Here is a 13,961-nt window from a genome sequence, read left to right on the forward strand (position 1 = left end):
CCCTGTAACCTCTTGTAATCTCCATTAATCTTCTATAAATCCCTGTAATCCTCCTGTAAACCTTTGTAAGCTCCTGTAACCTTTTGTAATCTCCACTAATGTCCTATAAATCCCTCTAAAGCCAATGTAAGTGCTCAGTAAGCTTTTAAAAATCTCTGTACACGTCTTACTAACTCTTGTAATCCTTATAGAATATTTTTTTTAAACTCCTGTAACACCTCTAAATCCTTGTAAATCCCCTAGAGGTCCCTGTAACCACCTCTGTAGTCTCTGTACGGCTATGTTGACCTACAAATAGCTTCCTCTTACTTATATACTATCGTCTTCACCCTTCCACCGCGCGCCTTGTCCCTACAATATTTCATGGGTTGTGGTGGGGCTGGTTTTGTGGGTTGTTCACTTCTCTGCAATCGCCCACACTCAGGTTCGTCGCTTCTCACACGCTCCTTCATTCTTTTCTTTAAATCACCACCGCGTTATCCTCTGATCTCTTGCCACCTGCGGCCTTCTGAGAATTTTTTTTTTCTCTCTCTCTCCCACTACAAACTCAAGGAAAATTTTAAAGTAACAACCTTCCCCAGATTAACTGCACACCTAATTCCAACGTAACTTCAAGATAAGTTTTTTTTTTTTAATAAACCTCAAAATCATCTACAAAATCTCCTTAATTTTCTGTCACTCTGAAGTCCGCCTAAATCCCCCAAAATACCCGAGTCGGCTGAATAGTCCCTAGATACTCGTAAAATAATCCAAAAATAAACAGAAATAATCCTGAGATCAACCAGAAATAGTCACAATATAATTTGAAATTAGCTCAAAACCTACTAAAACCATCGCAAAATAACCATCCCCAAAAAAACTGCAAAAAATAACTTCAAAATAGCCCTGAATTACGATAAGATATCCAGAAACAACCACAAAATAAATAGGACATATCCCAAGTCACTCTCAATCGCTTTAAATTCACCTGAAAAACCCCAGGAGTTCCACAGGGTGCTGGTAACATGGAAATGGTGAACTAGCACAGTGTTTGTTAGTGGAGAGCATGCTTAGTGTGACCCTGGGTGCGCCTCGCTCCGCCTGCCACCAGTCAATAGCGGTGCTTCAGGCGGTGGGAAGGCGACCCTGAGACTTCGTGAGACGTCTTGGGGTGGGGAAAAACATGCTTTCCTAACTTAAAAGCAGGAAGAAGCTGAGAACTTGTAGCCCTGCATTCCCGAGAGGTGCCAAACAGTGTGCCCTAAGCGTGTTGTTGTTTCCAATGCCGCTGTCGAAATAGAGACGTGAGTTTATGTATGGTGGAGAATGAAACGTGAGGGCATAGTAGTGTGAATTAATAGAAGAGCTAATGGGAAACTGTGAGTGTGTTGTCTTCATTGCCGCTGTGGAAATAGAGACGTGTTTATGTAGGATGGAGAAAGAAAGATGAGGTGATAGTGTGAATTGATGGGGAAGCTAATGAGAAGCCGTGAGTTGTTTTAAGATATTCGATAAATTGACCGTATCTTTGCTTTTGTGGAAATAAGACTACAATGGACCTATGTTATTCTCAACCACTAAAGGACTTAACCCCTTCAATACTGAGGTGCATTTTTACCTTGATTTTTAGGTATGATTAGACGATTTTATTTACATTATGAAGGACTTATGGAGGTCATAAGATTAATGGTCAGAATCTTCACTATTTCAATCACATAAGTTTCTGAAGCTGTGTAAAATCCCTAAATAGTAAAGAGAATGAATATGAAAACGCGTCATAGCAATGAAGGGGTTAACTAAAGGGCTCTAGACTGTAGAGGATGTGGTGCTGTGATGAAAGAAAAAAAATACACGTTGTTCGAAGTCACTAAATAATTTTGGCTTGAAAACAACACCAAAAATGTTCCCATGTGTTTGTCCCGATAATGATACATTCCACACAGAGAAACACAAACTCTCCTAATGATGTTTGTGTTGGGGAAAAAAAGAAGGCAAGACACGACACGCGTTGCTTAGTCGTTGCTTACGTCACATGCTTTACTTCATCAGTCCCCACCACAATATCATTACACCACGTTACGCGAAGACTGTTTAATGAGACTTGTCATGTCACTCCCAGTAACTCTGACCTTTCATGGAGTAAGTAAAGGACAACGATATTCTTAGACCTTTACTAAAAACACTAAAACACGCTGAAAAATTGCTGTTTATAATGTGCATACGTTTGTGGACAAGGAAGCAGGGAAGCAATGTATGACGAAGGGACATGGCAGCGTGGGAGCAATAAGAGTGTCTAGATTGAAATAGTGGGGCAGAGCGAGGCAGAGGGAGGCTGTACTGCCTTCCTTGAATAGCTGTGGACCTTCCCGAAGCAGCAGACCTTGTGGAAAGCCTTCGTGGGGCGTTAGGGGGCTGGGGGGAAGGGAGTGGACAGCCCCGCCTGCTGCCCCCACAAGGCTGGGCAGACACACAGACAAACAGACAGACAGACAGATGAAGGAGGGTCGATACCTGAAGTAGGATTGTAAATACATTATCTGTTAGGATAATGATGATCGATTTTTGGCAATTTCTATTACGTCAACATAACTTCATTCCTTCCAAAGCCCTCGGAAGAAATTTATCCGTAATCTACTAAATAAGATAATACACGATATTTTTCACTCTTTGTACGCCTCAACAGTCAACACGTACTTGTTTTACATTACCGTAGTGGCAAAGATCAGCAGTTCATCCTGCATTGGGGTTTCGTTGTAGCAATTTTTTTATGAGTTGTTTGTTTTGTTCATTCCTCCAACGAGAAGCCCAGCCAGCATCTCGCCTCGCCTCGCCTCGCCTCACCTAGCCGCGCTCCGTCCTCGCCCAACCTTGGGAAGCGTCAGGTAAACATTATTCAGACTGAAGGTGACTAGGCATGCAGGAGAACCAGTGGCTACGTAGGGGTGAGTGAGTGAGTGAGTGAGTGAGTGTGTGTGTGTGTGTGTGTGTGTGTGTGTGTGTGTGTGTGTGTGTGTGACGCGCGCGCGCACACACACACACACACACACACACACACACACACACACACACACACACACACACACCATTCAAACCTATCCTTCGCAGCCTCCACCCCCTGATCCCCGCTCTCCTTCCTTTCCCATTCCTCTCACACACTCTTTCATTCCTACCACTAATTATTCCACCTATCCCTATATCCCAACCAACCCTTTCCTCCCTTTCTACCCCCCTCTCTCTCTCTCTCTCTCTCTCTCTCTCTCTCTCTCTCTCTCTCTCTCTCTCTCTCTCTCTCTCCTCGCATCACAACGCACTTTGAGAGGATTTGCTTGAAGGTTGTGTGATGGGAGAGGCGACGCAACAACGCAGGCAAAACGGGAAGTGAGAACTTGCCTGCCTTGTGATCTGACTCTGAGGGTGACGGAGACGGCACCCGATGACACTTGTAGCTGAGAGCAGAGCAGAGGAGAGGAGAGGTGGACAGGGAGAAAGTAAGGGGGGAGAAAGGTGGGAGAAGGGAGGGCGTTGGTAAGTGAGGAAAAAGGAGTTAAGATAATGAGGGGAGAGAGGTAGGAGAAGAGACGAGAGAGAGAGAGAGAGAGAGAGAGAGAGAGAGAGAGAGAGAGAGAGAGAGAGAGAGAGAGAGAGAGAGAGAGAGAGAGAGAGAGAGAGAGAGAGAGAGAGAGAGAGAGAGAGAGAGAGAGAGAGAGAGAGAGAGAGAGAGAGAGAGAGAGAGAGAGAGAGAATATCATATAGAAGAGAAGACAAATGTAGAAGAAGGGAAAGACAAAAAAGAAGAGAGGAGAGAGAAAAGGAGAGTAGGAAGAAGAGAGGACATTGAACTGTTTAAAAGGAAAGTATTGTTTTGAAGGCGTACTGTGTGTGTGTGTGTGTGTGTGTGTGTGTGTGTGTGTGTGTAATTCACCTCGGTCGCCTGCTGGTCACCCCGTCGGTCTTCCCCATTACGGAGCGAGCTCAGAGCTCATAGACCGATCTTCGGGTGTGTGTGTGTGTGTGTGTGCACGGTAAGTGATGGTGTGACAAGCTACAGCGGGAAGCACATTCTTGCAATCCTGTGAAAGTGAAAGTGTTGGCATGACTCCAGCATGACTCCAATGACGGAACTACAATATACGTACACGAGTATAGACCCACGCTTCCTATCTCACGGCGTACGCACACATGCACATACGCACACACTCCCACACGCTCACCGCTACAAGGGACCACTTTAAGGGTGTCGGGGAATAATGTATAGGAGAGATAAAACTCAGAGCAACTTATTTGTATTCAGTTGCTCCCTCCCGTGGCTGCCGCTGTGGTGTTTGGGATGCTGGACAGGGCAGCTTTCTTCCTCTAGCTGTGCCCTGGCTCGGTGTCAGGGAGATCGTACTCTGGTGGTTGCTGTTGCTCGTATGGTTTCTGTGATGGTTATTTGTGTTCTATTTAGTTTTCGTTTTGTATGTTTCGTTTTTATTGTTTGCTTTGTATTTTGTTGTGTATTCTTTCTTTACCGGTTTTTCGATTTTTTCTATTTTCTTTCTCTTAATCCCTTCTGTAGGTTCTATTTATTTTTCTTTGTGTTTGTCTTTTCATTTCGGTTAATGATTTGGCTTTCCTTTCATTCACAAAGGGTTCTATATACAAATATATTTCACTTGTTTCCTTTCAGTGCCAAATCTACATCTTACCTTGCCTAACTAAATCTATAAACCATGCATATAGTATCTCTCCTAACCCAACCCAACCAATCACAACCTGAAGAAGGAAGAACTAAGCCTCCATGCTCTTCCTGCAGGCATAGGTATAGACGACACCTTCGTGATGTTGGCTGCCTGGCGCCGTACGAAGATTCAGGACTCGGTGCCCGACAGGATGGCGCAGACCTTCGCCGATGCCGCCGTCAGCGTGACTATCACCTCTCTCACAGACATGATTTCATTCTTCATCGGCGCCATCACGCCTTTCCCCTGCGTCCAAATCTTCTGCCTGTACACAGGTGAGTCTGGCTTCATGCAGGTGTTCGTCTCTCTTCAGGTGAGTGTTTTCTATAAAGGTGCGTATCTTCATACTCCAGGTTAGCTTGTTTCGACAGGTGCAAGTGAAATATTTTAGGTAAAGTTTAATGGCTACAGCTGATTATGTCAGGAGGTCTTTCTACTTGTAAGTTATTTTCTTTTATTCTTTTACGGTAAGGCCTATAGCGCCTGTGGGCACACTTGAAGAGTATGTAGGAAGCGCTGTTCAGCTTCCGCCCATTAATGGCGCGGGCAATTTTATTTATAGTGGTACCCATATTAGGGCCCATATCACCACCCAAACTCACCTTTGGTGTAACCACCTAGAACCTGGGTATCATGGTGACATGTAGCTAACTTTAAACCACTCGACAAATGGCATAGCTTCAAAGCGGTATGTGGTGGGATTCGAACCTACGCGTAGACGTCTGCTCGATTTCACGCTCACCACCTTATCAACTGCGCACCGCCTCCTATATGTTATGTTTCCTGCAGGTGAGCTTATGTTAGTTTCTTCTAGAAATTCACAGTCTTTGTAAAGAGGAGGCAGATGAGAGGAGTGTGTTCGTGGTATGTCAGTAGCGTAAGGAAGGGAAAGTAGAGAAGCGTCATTACCGCTCCACTTACTTATTATTGTGACGGTTAAATTTCCACACATTTTGTCTAGCGAGTGACACAGTCCCCTTTACCACGCCGTCAGTCATTACTACAGATGTTAAGTATGTTTGAATTTGTTCCTGGTGTTAGGGAGGTAGGGTACGTCAGTAGTGTTAAGGAGGTGCAGTACGTCAGTAGTGTTAAGGAGGTGCAGTACGTCAGTGAGATTTGCTCAGGGAGTATGTGAAGATTGTGTTAGTCTTTCCTTGTTCTCCAGGAATAAAGTAAAACTAATTTCATATTGTTGTGGTATTCTTACATGGAAGATGCGATATTTTTTCTGTACTATTTCTGGCACTTGATAGAATTTTAACTGTTTTACCACCTTTTGTATTTAAGGTATTTTTCTGACTTATTTTCTCAAATTACGGTAAATTTTCCGACCATTTCTTGTAGTCGTGGTATTTTTTCATCTTGAAGTTGCGGTGTTCTTCTTTCTATTTCTTGTAGTTTCGATAGTTTTTTTGTACACTTTCTTGTAGTGATGGCAAAATCTTTAACCATATCTTGTAGCTTCGATAAAGTGTTGGGAAATTTTTTTATTGAAGTGTTCTTATCTCTGCAGGAACGGCGGTGCTGACGACTTACCTGTGGCACATCACGTTCTTCGGCGGCTGCATGGCACTCTCAGGGTACATGGAGAAGGGACAGAGGCACGGCTTTACCTGTCAAAAAGTCAAGGCCAAATCTGAAGCAGGTGAGTGATGTGGTGCTGCCTCAACTCGAAATATACCTTTTCTCTATGACTATAAGTGAAAATCAAGGTCGTTTTAGTAATTTAGTTTCATCCTGTTTTTTTTTTTTTTTTTTTTTCTTTTAATGTCAGTTAGTTATTTGAGGTGATTGGTGGATTGAGGTTACATGGTTTGTGTGTTTGCGTGCGTCTGGTTGTATTGAGAGGGATTCTTTTGACGCGACTAAAGTGGGGAAGAGTTTACATGAAATTTTGTTTTTGTTTTTTTATTTATTTATTTTACTTATTTATTTTTTTTTTGCTTATTCGCATGTGTATCTACGTTTTTACTTTTTTTTTTGGGGGGGGGTGGTGTCTATATTTGTTGTTTGTGTAAGTTTGTGTCTGCGTGTGTGTGTTTTTTCTTTGTGTTTGTGCGTGCGGTTGTGTAGTATGTTTATGCTGACCGGTGCTCTCAATTTTCTTCGGCTGCAGTGAATGAGAGCTACTGTTACCGGGTGTTCTGCACGGGTGGCATCAGCGAGCAGGATCCACACAACCCGATGGACAACAAACCTCACGCCCTCATGGCCTTCTTCAGGGACTACGTGGCTCGCTTCCTAAACATCCCGGCCATTAAAGGTGAGAAAGCCACCTTGGACTCTTGGTGTGCATCTCTTAACACTCCAACGACTACAGGAACTGAAAGATTGTGCCTCTGAATTGCGCGATCTTTGCCATTGCTAGCACATAAGGAGCTAAAGCGTTGTCCAATCCAACACACAAGGGAGCTGCAGAACTGTCTACTCCAGCAACATAAAAGATTGAAAGTTTGGCTATTCTCTATCATGTAAAGAATTTGAAAAATTTGCATTTTATCATATAAAGTATTAAAAGATTTGCCCACTCTAACAACATAAAGCATTGTAAGTTTGTCCATTCTAATACCTAAAGGATTGAGAGAATATCGTGTTGATTTAAGATTTACCAGTCTTCGTAATGTTTGTGAGTGAGTGGGTAGGTGAGTGGATAAGTGTTAAACGCATCGGTGAATAATCTCCTCGTCTGCTGCAGCACTGGTGGTGATGGTGTTCTTGATCTATCTGCTGGTGGCCTGCTGGGGCTGCACCATGGTCAAGGAAGGGCTGGAGCGACGCAGACTTTCGCGAGATGATTCCTATTCCGTCGATTTTTATGACCGCGAGGACATGTATTTCAGAGAGTTTCCTTACAGAATACAGGTATTTATTTCTCTGATTTTCCTCATCCTGTCCTTTCTTAATCTCTCTCTATTCTTTGTACTTTGTGGCATCAGTTATCGGTGTTACTTTACGGTATATAATCCTATGTTCTCTTTTATACTGCCTCTCCTTACTGTCCCTATGTTTATCCGACTTTGTGGCGTAGTTTTTAAGTGTTTCTTGAGTTACTGTGTGTATCCATCCGTTCTGGCATCCTGTCTAAGGCTTTCTTGGGGCTACTGTATGTATCCCTTTGTTTTAGCGTCACTTCTAAGTGTTTCTCTGTTCATTGTTAGCGTATGAAACCTATTAAAAGTAGATGCAGTATGACACGAAACCTATTAAAAGTAGATGCAGTATGACACCAAGCCGTTTGAAAGAAAACACTTTAACTGACCCGTATTTTCAGGTCGTCATCACCGGGGATGTGAACTACAGTGACCCTGAGACGCAGAGAGGACTGATGGAGTTGCACCAACAATTCGAGAACATGTCTTACATCGTGGGTGGCCCGATATACACCGAGTCGTGGATCACTCACTGGTTCAGCTTCCTTGACAGAAACATGGAGTACCTGGGACTGAACGTGACCACTGAGGAGGATTTCATTGACAGCTTGAGAGAGGTGAACTGTCTCTTTCTTGTGCCATTTTGAGCGTCTGAGAAATAAATTAGTTGTCTTGGTTCAAATGTGTGGATCAGATGTGTCATTCTGAACGTTTGTGAACCTGTCTTGTTTTGAACGTATGTTTACTGGATTGCTAGTTCCCTTTAAAGTTATTAGGGGTTATCCAAAAGAGAAGGATAAATGTCTTGCGACCTCCCTCTTAAAAGAAGTCAAGTCGTAGGAAGATGGAAATGAAGAAGCAGGCAGGGCTGCTCTACTGATCTTGCTAACTGCATGCATACCCTCCTCATACGGCCTCGCTGCACAAAACGTTCTTCTTCCTCTCACTCCGATTCTGTCCATCTCTCTAATACAAGAGTTAACCAGTACGTATTCTCAATCATTCATACTCTGGTAAACTCTGGAACTCCTAGCATGAAAATAGCGATAAAAGATAGCAAGAGATGCAACATTTCGGTGGTGAGAAAGAGGCTGAAGATAGTCAGTCAGAGGAGGAGAATTGATGAGACGAAAAGCTTTTGATTCCACCATATCTAACAAAACTGTGTGAAGGAATTGCATTGTTTCGAAGATGTGTAAACTTTTCTTATATACGAAAACGCTTTCTTGTCTGATTTTGAATGTGTAGGAATGAATTATGTTGAAAGTGTGAACCAATACGTCTTGCTTGAACATGTGCTAAGAATTTGTCACATTTCGAACATGGGTGAATGTGTTGCCTTGTCTTGCCGTGCCTTACTTTGCCTTGCCTAGTTTTCAATGTGTGAACCAAGTGTGTTGCTTTCAAGGGTCATCATATGGTAATTTCTCCTCTTCCTGCTTCTCCAGATCTATCTAGCCGGAGAGGCCAATCCGTACGCTCTAGATGTGACCTTCAATGAGGACTTCACCCGCATCGTGGCATCGCGTTTCATCATTCAGACTTACCAGATCAAGGACGCCAATGCGGACAAGGACATGATGGAGGAGTTGAGGAAGGTTGCCTTCGAGTCCAAGTTCAACGTGACTGTTTTCAATCCCTTCTTCATCTTCTTCGATCAGGTGAGAGGCGTGTTTGGCTTGGCATGTTTCGGTATCTTGAGGACACCATGTGAAGCTTGGAGTGTTTTTCTTGGTGTGTTGCTGTGCCTTGAGGTCACCAGGTCTTGAGTGTTTTATTTCAGCTCAAAACATTGTATGTGTTAAGTTTTGAAAGTTAGCTGTGTGTGTTATGTGTGAGTTTGTGTGTGTGTGTGTTTTTTTTTTTTTTGTCCTGACCTATAGCGCCTGTAGGTAACCTGAAGAGTATTGGAAGCGCTGTTATGCTTCCACCCATTAGTGGCGCAGGCAATTTTATTCATAGTGATACCTACGTATATTAGGACCCATATCACCACCCAAGCGCATCTTCGTCTTTAGTGTAACCACCTAGAACTTGGGTATCATGGTGACATGTAGGTAACTTTAAACCACTCGACAAATGGTAAAGTATTAAGGCGATACGTGGAGGGATTCGAACTTAAGCGTGGACGTCTGCCTGATCCCACGCTCACCACATTATTCACTACGCCACCATCTCCCATGTGTGTGTGTGTGTGTGTGTGTGTGTAATTCACCTCGGTCGCCTGCTGGTCACCCAGCCAGTCTTCCCCATTACGGAGCGAGCTCAGAGCTCATAGACCGATCTTCGGGTAGGACTGAGACCACAACACACAACACACACCGGGAAAGCGAGGCCACAACCCCTTGAGTTACATCCCGTACGTATTTACTGCTAGGTGAACAGGGGCTACACATTAAGAGGCTTGCCCATTTGCCTCGCCGCGCCGGGACTCGAACCCGGCCCTCTCGACTGTGAGTCGAGCCTGCAAACCACTACACTACGCGGTGTGTGCGCGCGCCGCGTGCGCACGCGTGTGTGTGTGTGTGTGTGTGTGTGTGTGCATGTTTTTTTTACTTGAAATGGTATTTTGAAGTCACAAGTTAGTAAAGTATGTAAATCATGTCAAGTGACTTGCATTGCTATAGCTTCTACAGATTTTGAGGATTTAGTTGTTGTGTGTATGGTGGGTTGCAGTGTTGGTGACAGTTGTTCCTGTTTCAGTACGTGCTGGTGCGGACCACTAGTATCCAGGCCATCAGCTTGGCGGCGGCCGTCATGATGGTGGTGTCGCTCATCTTCATCCCCAACCCGCTGTGCTCGCTTTGGGTCGCTTTCTCCATCGTGTCCATCGAGATTGGCGTCGTGGGCTACATGACTCTGTGGAATGTCAACCTGGACTCCATATCCATGATTAACCTCATCATGTGTATTGGCTTCAGCGTGGACTTCTCGGCTCATATCTCCTATGCTTACCTGGCGGCCAAGGTGGACACGCCCGAGGAGCGCGTGCGCGAGTGTCTCTACGCCCTGGGCTTGCCCATCGTACAGGGCGGCCTGTCCACCATTCTGGGCATAACTGCACTCATCCTTGCTCCATCCTACATATTCATCACCTTCTTCAAGACTGTCTTCCTTGTCATCTTCTTCGGCGCCATGCACGGTATTTTCCTCCTGCCGGTGCTGCTGTCCCTCATGGGCCCTGGCTCATGCACCAGGAAGAAGAAGGAGATATCTCCGCTCTCCAGGAACCATGCTCATCCATTTTATGTGCACGGCAACGACCTGACTCCTGTGGACCCCAGAGACCCAAGTGGCCTAAAGATCCCTCGCCCTCACAGCGGTCTCCCGGCGCTCAATGGCGTGGTGCCTGACGTGTCCGGCAGCCGAGTGCGTCCCGGCACCATGGTGCCCCCCGGCGCTTCCATCAAGGATGACGGACACAGTCTGGAGAAAGACCTGGGTCTAGGCACATCCGGAGAGGAATCTAGTGAGTCCAGCCTAAGCAAGGGTGTCACCTCGCGACGTGGCGGCCCTGACCTTGTGCCTGGTAGCGGCGGTCGGAAGAGCCTGCCCATTATGGAGGTGTACAGCAACAACGGCTACGTCAGCGACGATCTGGAGGCGGAGGAGCGGAGAGCCCAGGAGATGAGGGCCCAAGAGCGGAGGCTGGACCGATACGGCGAGTGGGAAGACCCGCGCCAGAGTCTTCCCAGCCATCGCCCTGCCCACCACGGCCCCTCCCACCCAGCCGGCCGTCGCTCCAGCTCCTCCCGCCCCCGCAGCCAGGACCGCTCCCACCCCTTAGACGCGCGGGAGAGGAGTGAGCGCCGGGGATCCTCGGCGACAAGACACGGGTCCCGCGCCTCACAGGAGCCTCGGGGCCGCTACCGTGACCACCACTAGTGGCGCCGCGTGGGTGCCGTGTGCCATGGGCCTGTACAGTGTACATAGTGTAGTGTGAAAGGACAGGTCCAGCGGGACCCGCCCAGGCCCTCCTCCATCCTTTCCTGAGGTACTGAGCCGCTCCCTAGGCGGTGCCATCCTGCCATCCTGCCAAATTGTTAGTTTTCCGTTAAGGTTGTCATTCCTTTCAGTGGTGTGCGGGCCTTGCAGCGAGGCTTGTGTGGCGAGTGCTGGGTGGCTGGGTGTGCCACCGCGGCGTCGCACCATTCACCGCCGCCTACTTCATTTCAGGGAAAAGTTTATCAATCGACGCGATCCATCGACGAAGACTGACGCTCGTTGCCGGCAATGGCAGCGTGTGTTTCTCACTGTCTGGACCCAGCCACGCCCACGGCGGGCTGTGTGTACGTGTACACCTACGCGTGCACACGTGCACAGCAATCCGCGTGGAGGTGCACGCCTGTGCATTTTAATTTTATCGAAACTCCAAATACACGGTCAGGTCTGCCTGGCCAAGCTCACAAATAACTAGTTTGATCCTCGTAAACTGTATCAGTTACACGATGTCTGTGCTGAATGCCGAGCGCGATGGCGGCCTTTAAAAATCTTAAAAAGAACACTAAAAGCTTATAGTTTTAATATTTTAATACTCCAATTTTATAATGTATAATATCTATTAAGATTTTATTTCATTCGTAATTTTAATGTCATAATATTTGTGGTAGTGCTCATGTATTGTTTTCGTACCTACGTGTGTGCCTGTATGTATGCATGTATGTAAGTATGAATGTATGTATAGGTATGAATTTTGTATGTATGTCTGTGTGTTTGTAGTATATATGCAGTGAGAGGCTGGCCCACCACCGTCACGCCACCACCACCCTCGGCGCCTCCGCCAGCGACTTGTTTCCACGCGAGTACAAAGACATTTCGTTACAACGACTTCATTGTGTTGAGTTGGAGTGGCGGGGCGGCCTGGCGGGGCTGGCGAGGGTTGCAGGCTCGTGACGCCGCCGCCCCGCCGTCCTGCTCCGCCCAGCCGCCTTCCTTTTGATCAGAAAACACGGCGAGACTGGCAGAGATTAGCCTCACAAAATTCAGTATTATTAAGCTCTTCTACGTGTTTTTGTATCATTGTCACTAATAAAATGTTTTGACATATTCTGTTTAAATTCGTCCTATCAGAGTGTTTGAAGCATTTGAAACGCCTGGAGCTTCGAAGTCTTAGCGTTTCGAATCCCCTCGGCTTCATTTGATATCCTATACTCCAGTAGCGAGTAGACCAGCGAAGGAGGTGAACAGTGTGACTGAGGATTCTCCACGCCACACTGAGTAATTTCTGCCTGCTCCCTCAAGCGTTCGTGTCCCAGGCGTGATGTAGTGCCCGGCCATGGCATAGTGGAATACCCCTGCCTTTAGAGGTCGTTTCCCGAAAGCAACATAACTTAGCGGGGAGTATCTGCAGGAAAGTGGAGTGAAGGTAAGCTCTGAAAGGGTGGAGATCACAATCACTAGTGTAGCTACTGGCTGTGTGTTCACAAGTTTCGTGTGACGTATCTTGTGTATATATATAGCTACCCTACCTTTCACCGTATAACTGCAGTTGATATATCATAGTTACAGAAACGTGATCTTAGTATTGGCATGCAATTGAATAAGCAGGTATCCATCCAGGTTGGTTGGAGAAGTACTGCACCTGGACGTATTCAATCGCCGAACAACGTTGCCAGAATAGTGCTTATATACACGTCGTCTTCATATACATTAGAATAATTTCCAGCTCATGTGCCACAATATATGACGGTCAGTGTGGGTCACTCTGTGCAGCCTTGAGAGCTCTTCTCAAGCGGTCAGTCATTCACGTTGACGCTGTGACAGGGAAGAAAGAACCAAATACGTACGCAAAAAATTATTGAATACACACTCTTGGGTGTTGCCTCGACGTGCGGCCGTGTAAGTATATACATCTCTCATCGCATGTGTTTTCATGTGCGCGCGTTTTCACGGTTATGGAAAAGTGTACAGTAGATGAATGTAATACGTGCGAGTGCTGGCGGAGGCGTTCCCACCTTGGCACAATATAAACATAGCGCTGGTTAGGCAGTGACAACACGTGACTGACTGTATAGTGCACACGCTTGTATCGCGTCGCGGCGTCTCTTGTCGTTTTGACAACACTGGTGTTCTCATAATCCTGAAGGAGCACGAGGCGGAAAATAATACCCGAGCAAGACGATGCACATACTATTGCGTACTGTGCATACGTACGTAGCTATATATGGTACTGCGAGGAAGTGATGTGGGGCTGTGTACACTCAAGTGGCTGTATACATTCAACAACTCCCGCAATGCTTGTTCATTTCAATCCTCCGATAACTTGAGCATTTTCAAGAGAGAACTATCACCCAATTTGATGAAAGATGTGTTGGAAAAAAATAATGGCTGTTTTGAAAAAGTAGTAGTAGTAGTAGTAGTAGTAGTAGTAGTAGTAGTGGTAGTAGTA

The 13,961-nt window shown here is 46.0% G+C and overlaps 1 protein-coding gene across 7 annotated transcripts in view; it reads left to right on the top strand.

The window, feature by feature from the left end:
• LOC123510701 (patched domain-containing protein 3-like) overlaps window positions 1–12,617 on the top strand; it is an 84,514-nt gene extending 71,897 nt beyond the window's left edge. For all 7 annotated transcript variants that reach the window (XM_045266035.1, XM_045266033.1, XM_045266032.1 and 4 more), the window contains 7 exons: window positions 4,775–4,975; window positions 6,217–6,348; window positions 6,820–6,966; window positions 7,399–7,565; window positions 7,975–8,190; window positions 9,022–9,234; window positions 10,277–12,617. In XM_045266035.1, the coding sequence (XP_045121970.1) occupies window positions 4,775–4,975; window positions 6,217–6,348; window positions 6,820–6,966; window positions 7,399–7,565; window positions 7,975–8,190; window positions 9,022–9,234; window positions 10,277–11,458 (2,258 nt within the window). In that variant the 3' untranslated portion in view covers window positions 11,459–12,617. The remainder of the gene's footprint in view (window positions 1–4,774; window positions 4,976–6,216; window positions 6,349–6,819; window positions 6,967–7,398; window positions 7,566–7,974; window positions 8,191–9,021; window positions 9,235–10,276) is intronic.
• Window positions 12,618–13,961: the final 1,344 nt, after the last annotated feature.

This window comes from Portunus trituberculatus, chromosome 30, assembly GCF_017591435.1.
Source record: "Portunus trituberculatus isolate SZX2019 chromosome 30, ASM1759143v1, whole genome shotgun sequence".
In the NCBI taxonomy this organism is placed as follows: domain Eukaryota; kingdom Metazoa; phylum Arthropoda; class Malacostraca; order Decapoda; family Portunidae; genus Portunus; species Portunus trituberculatus.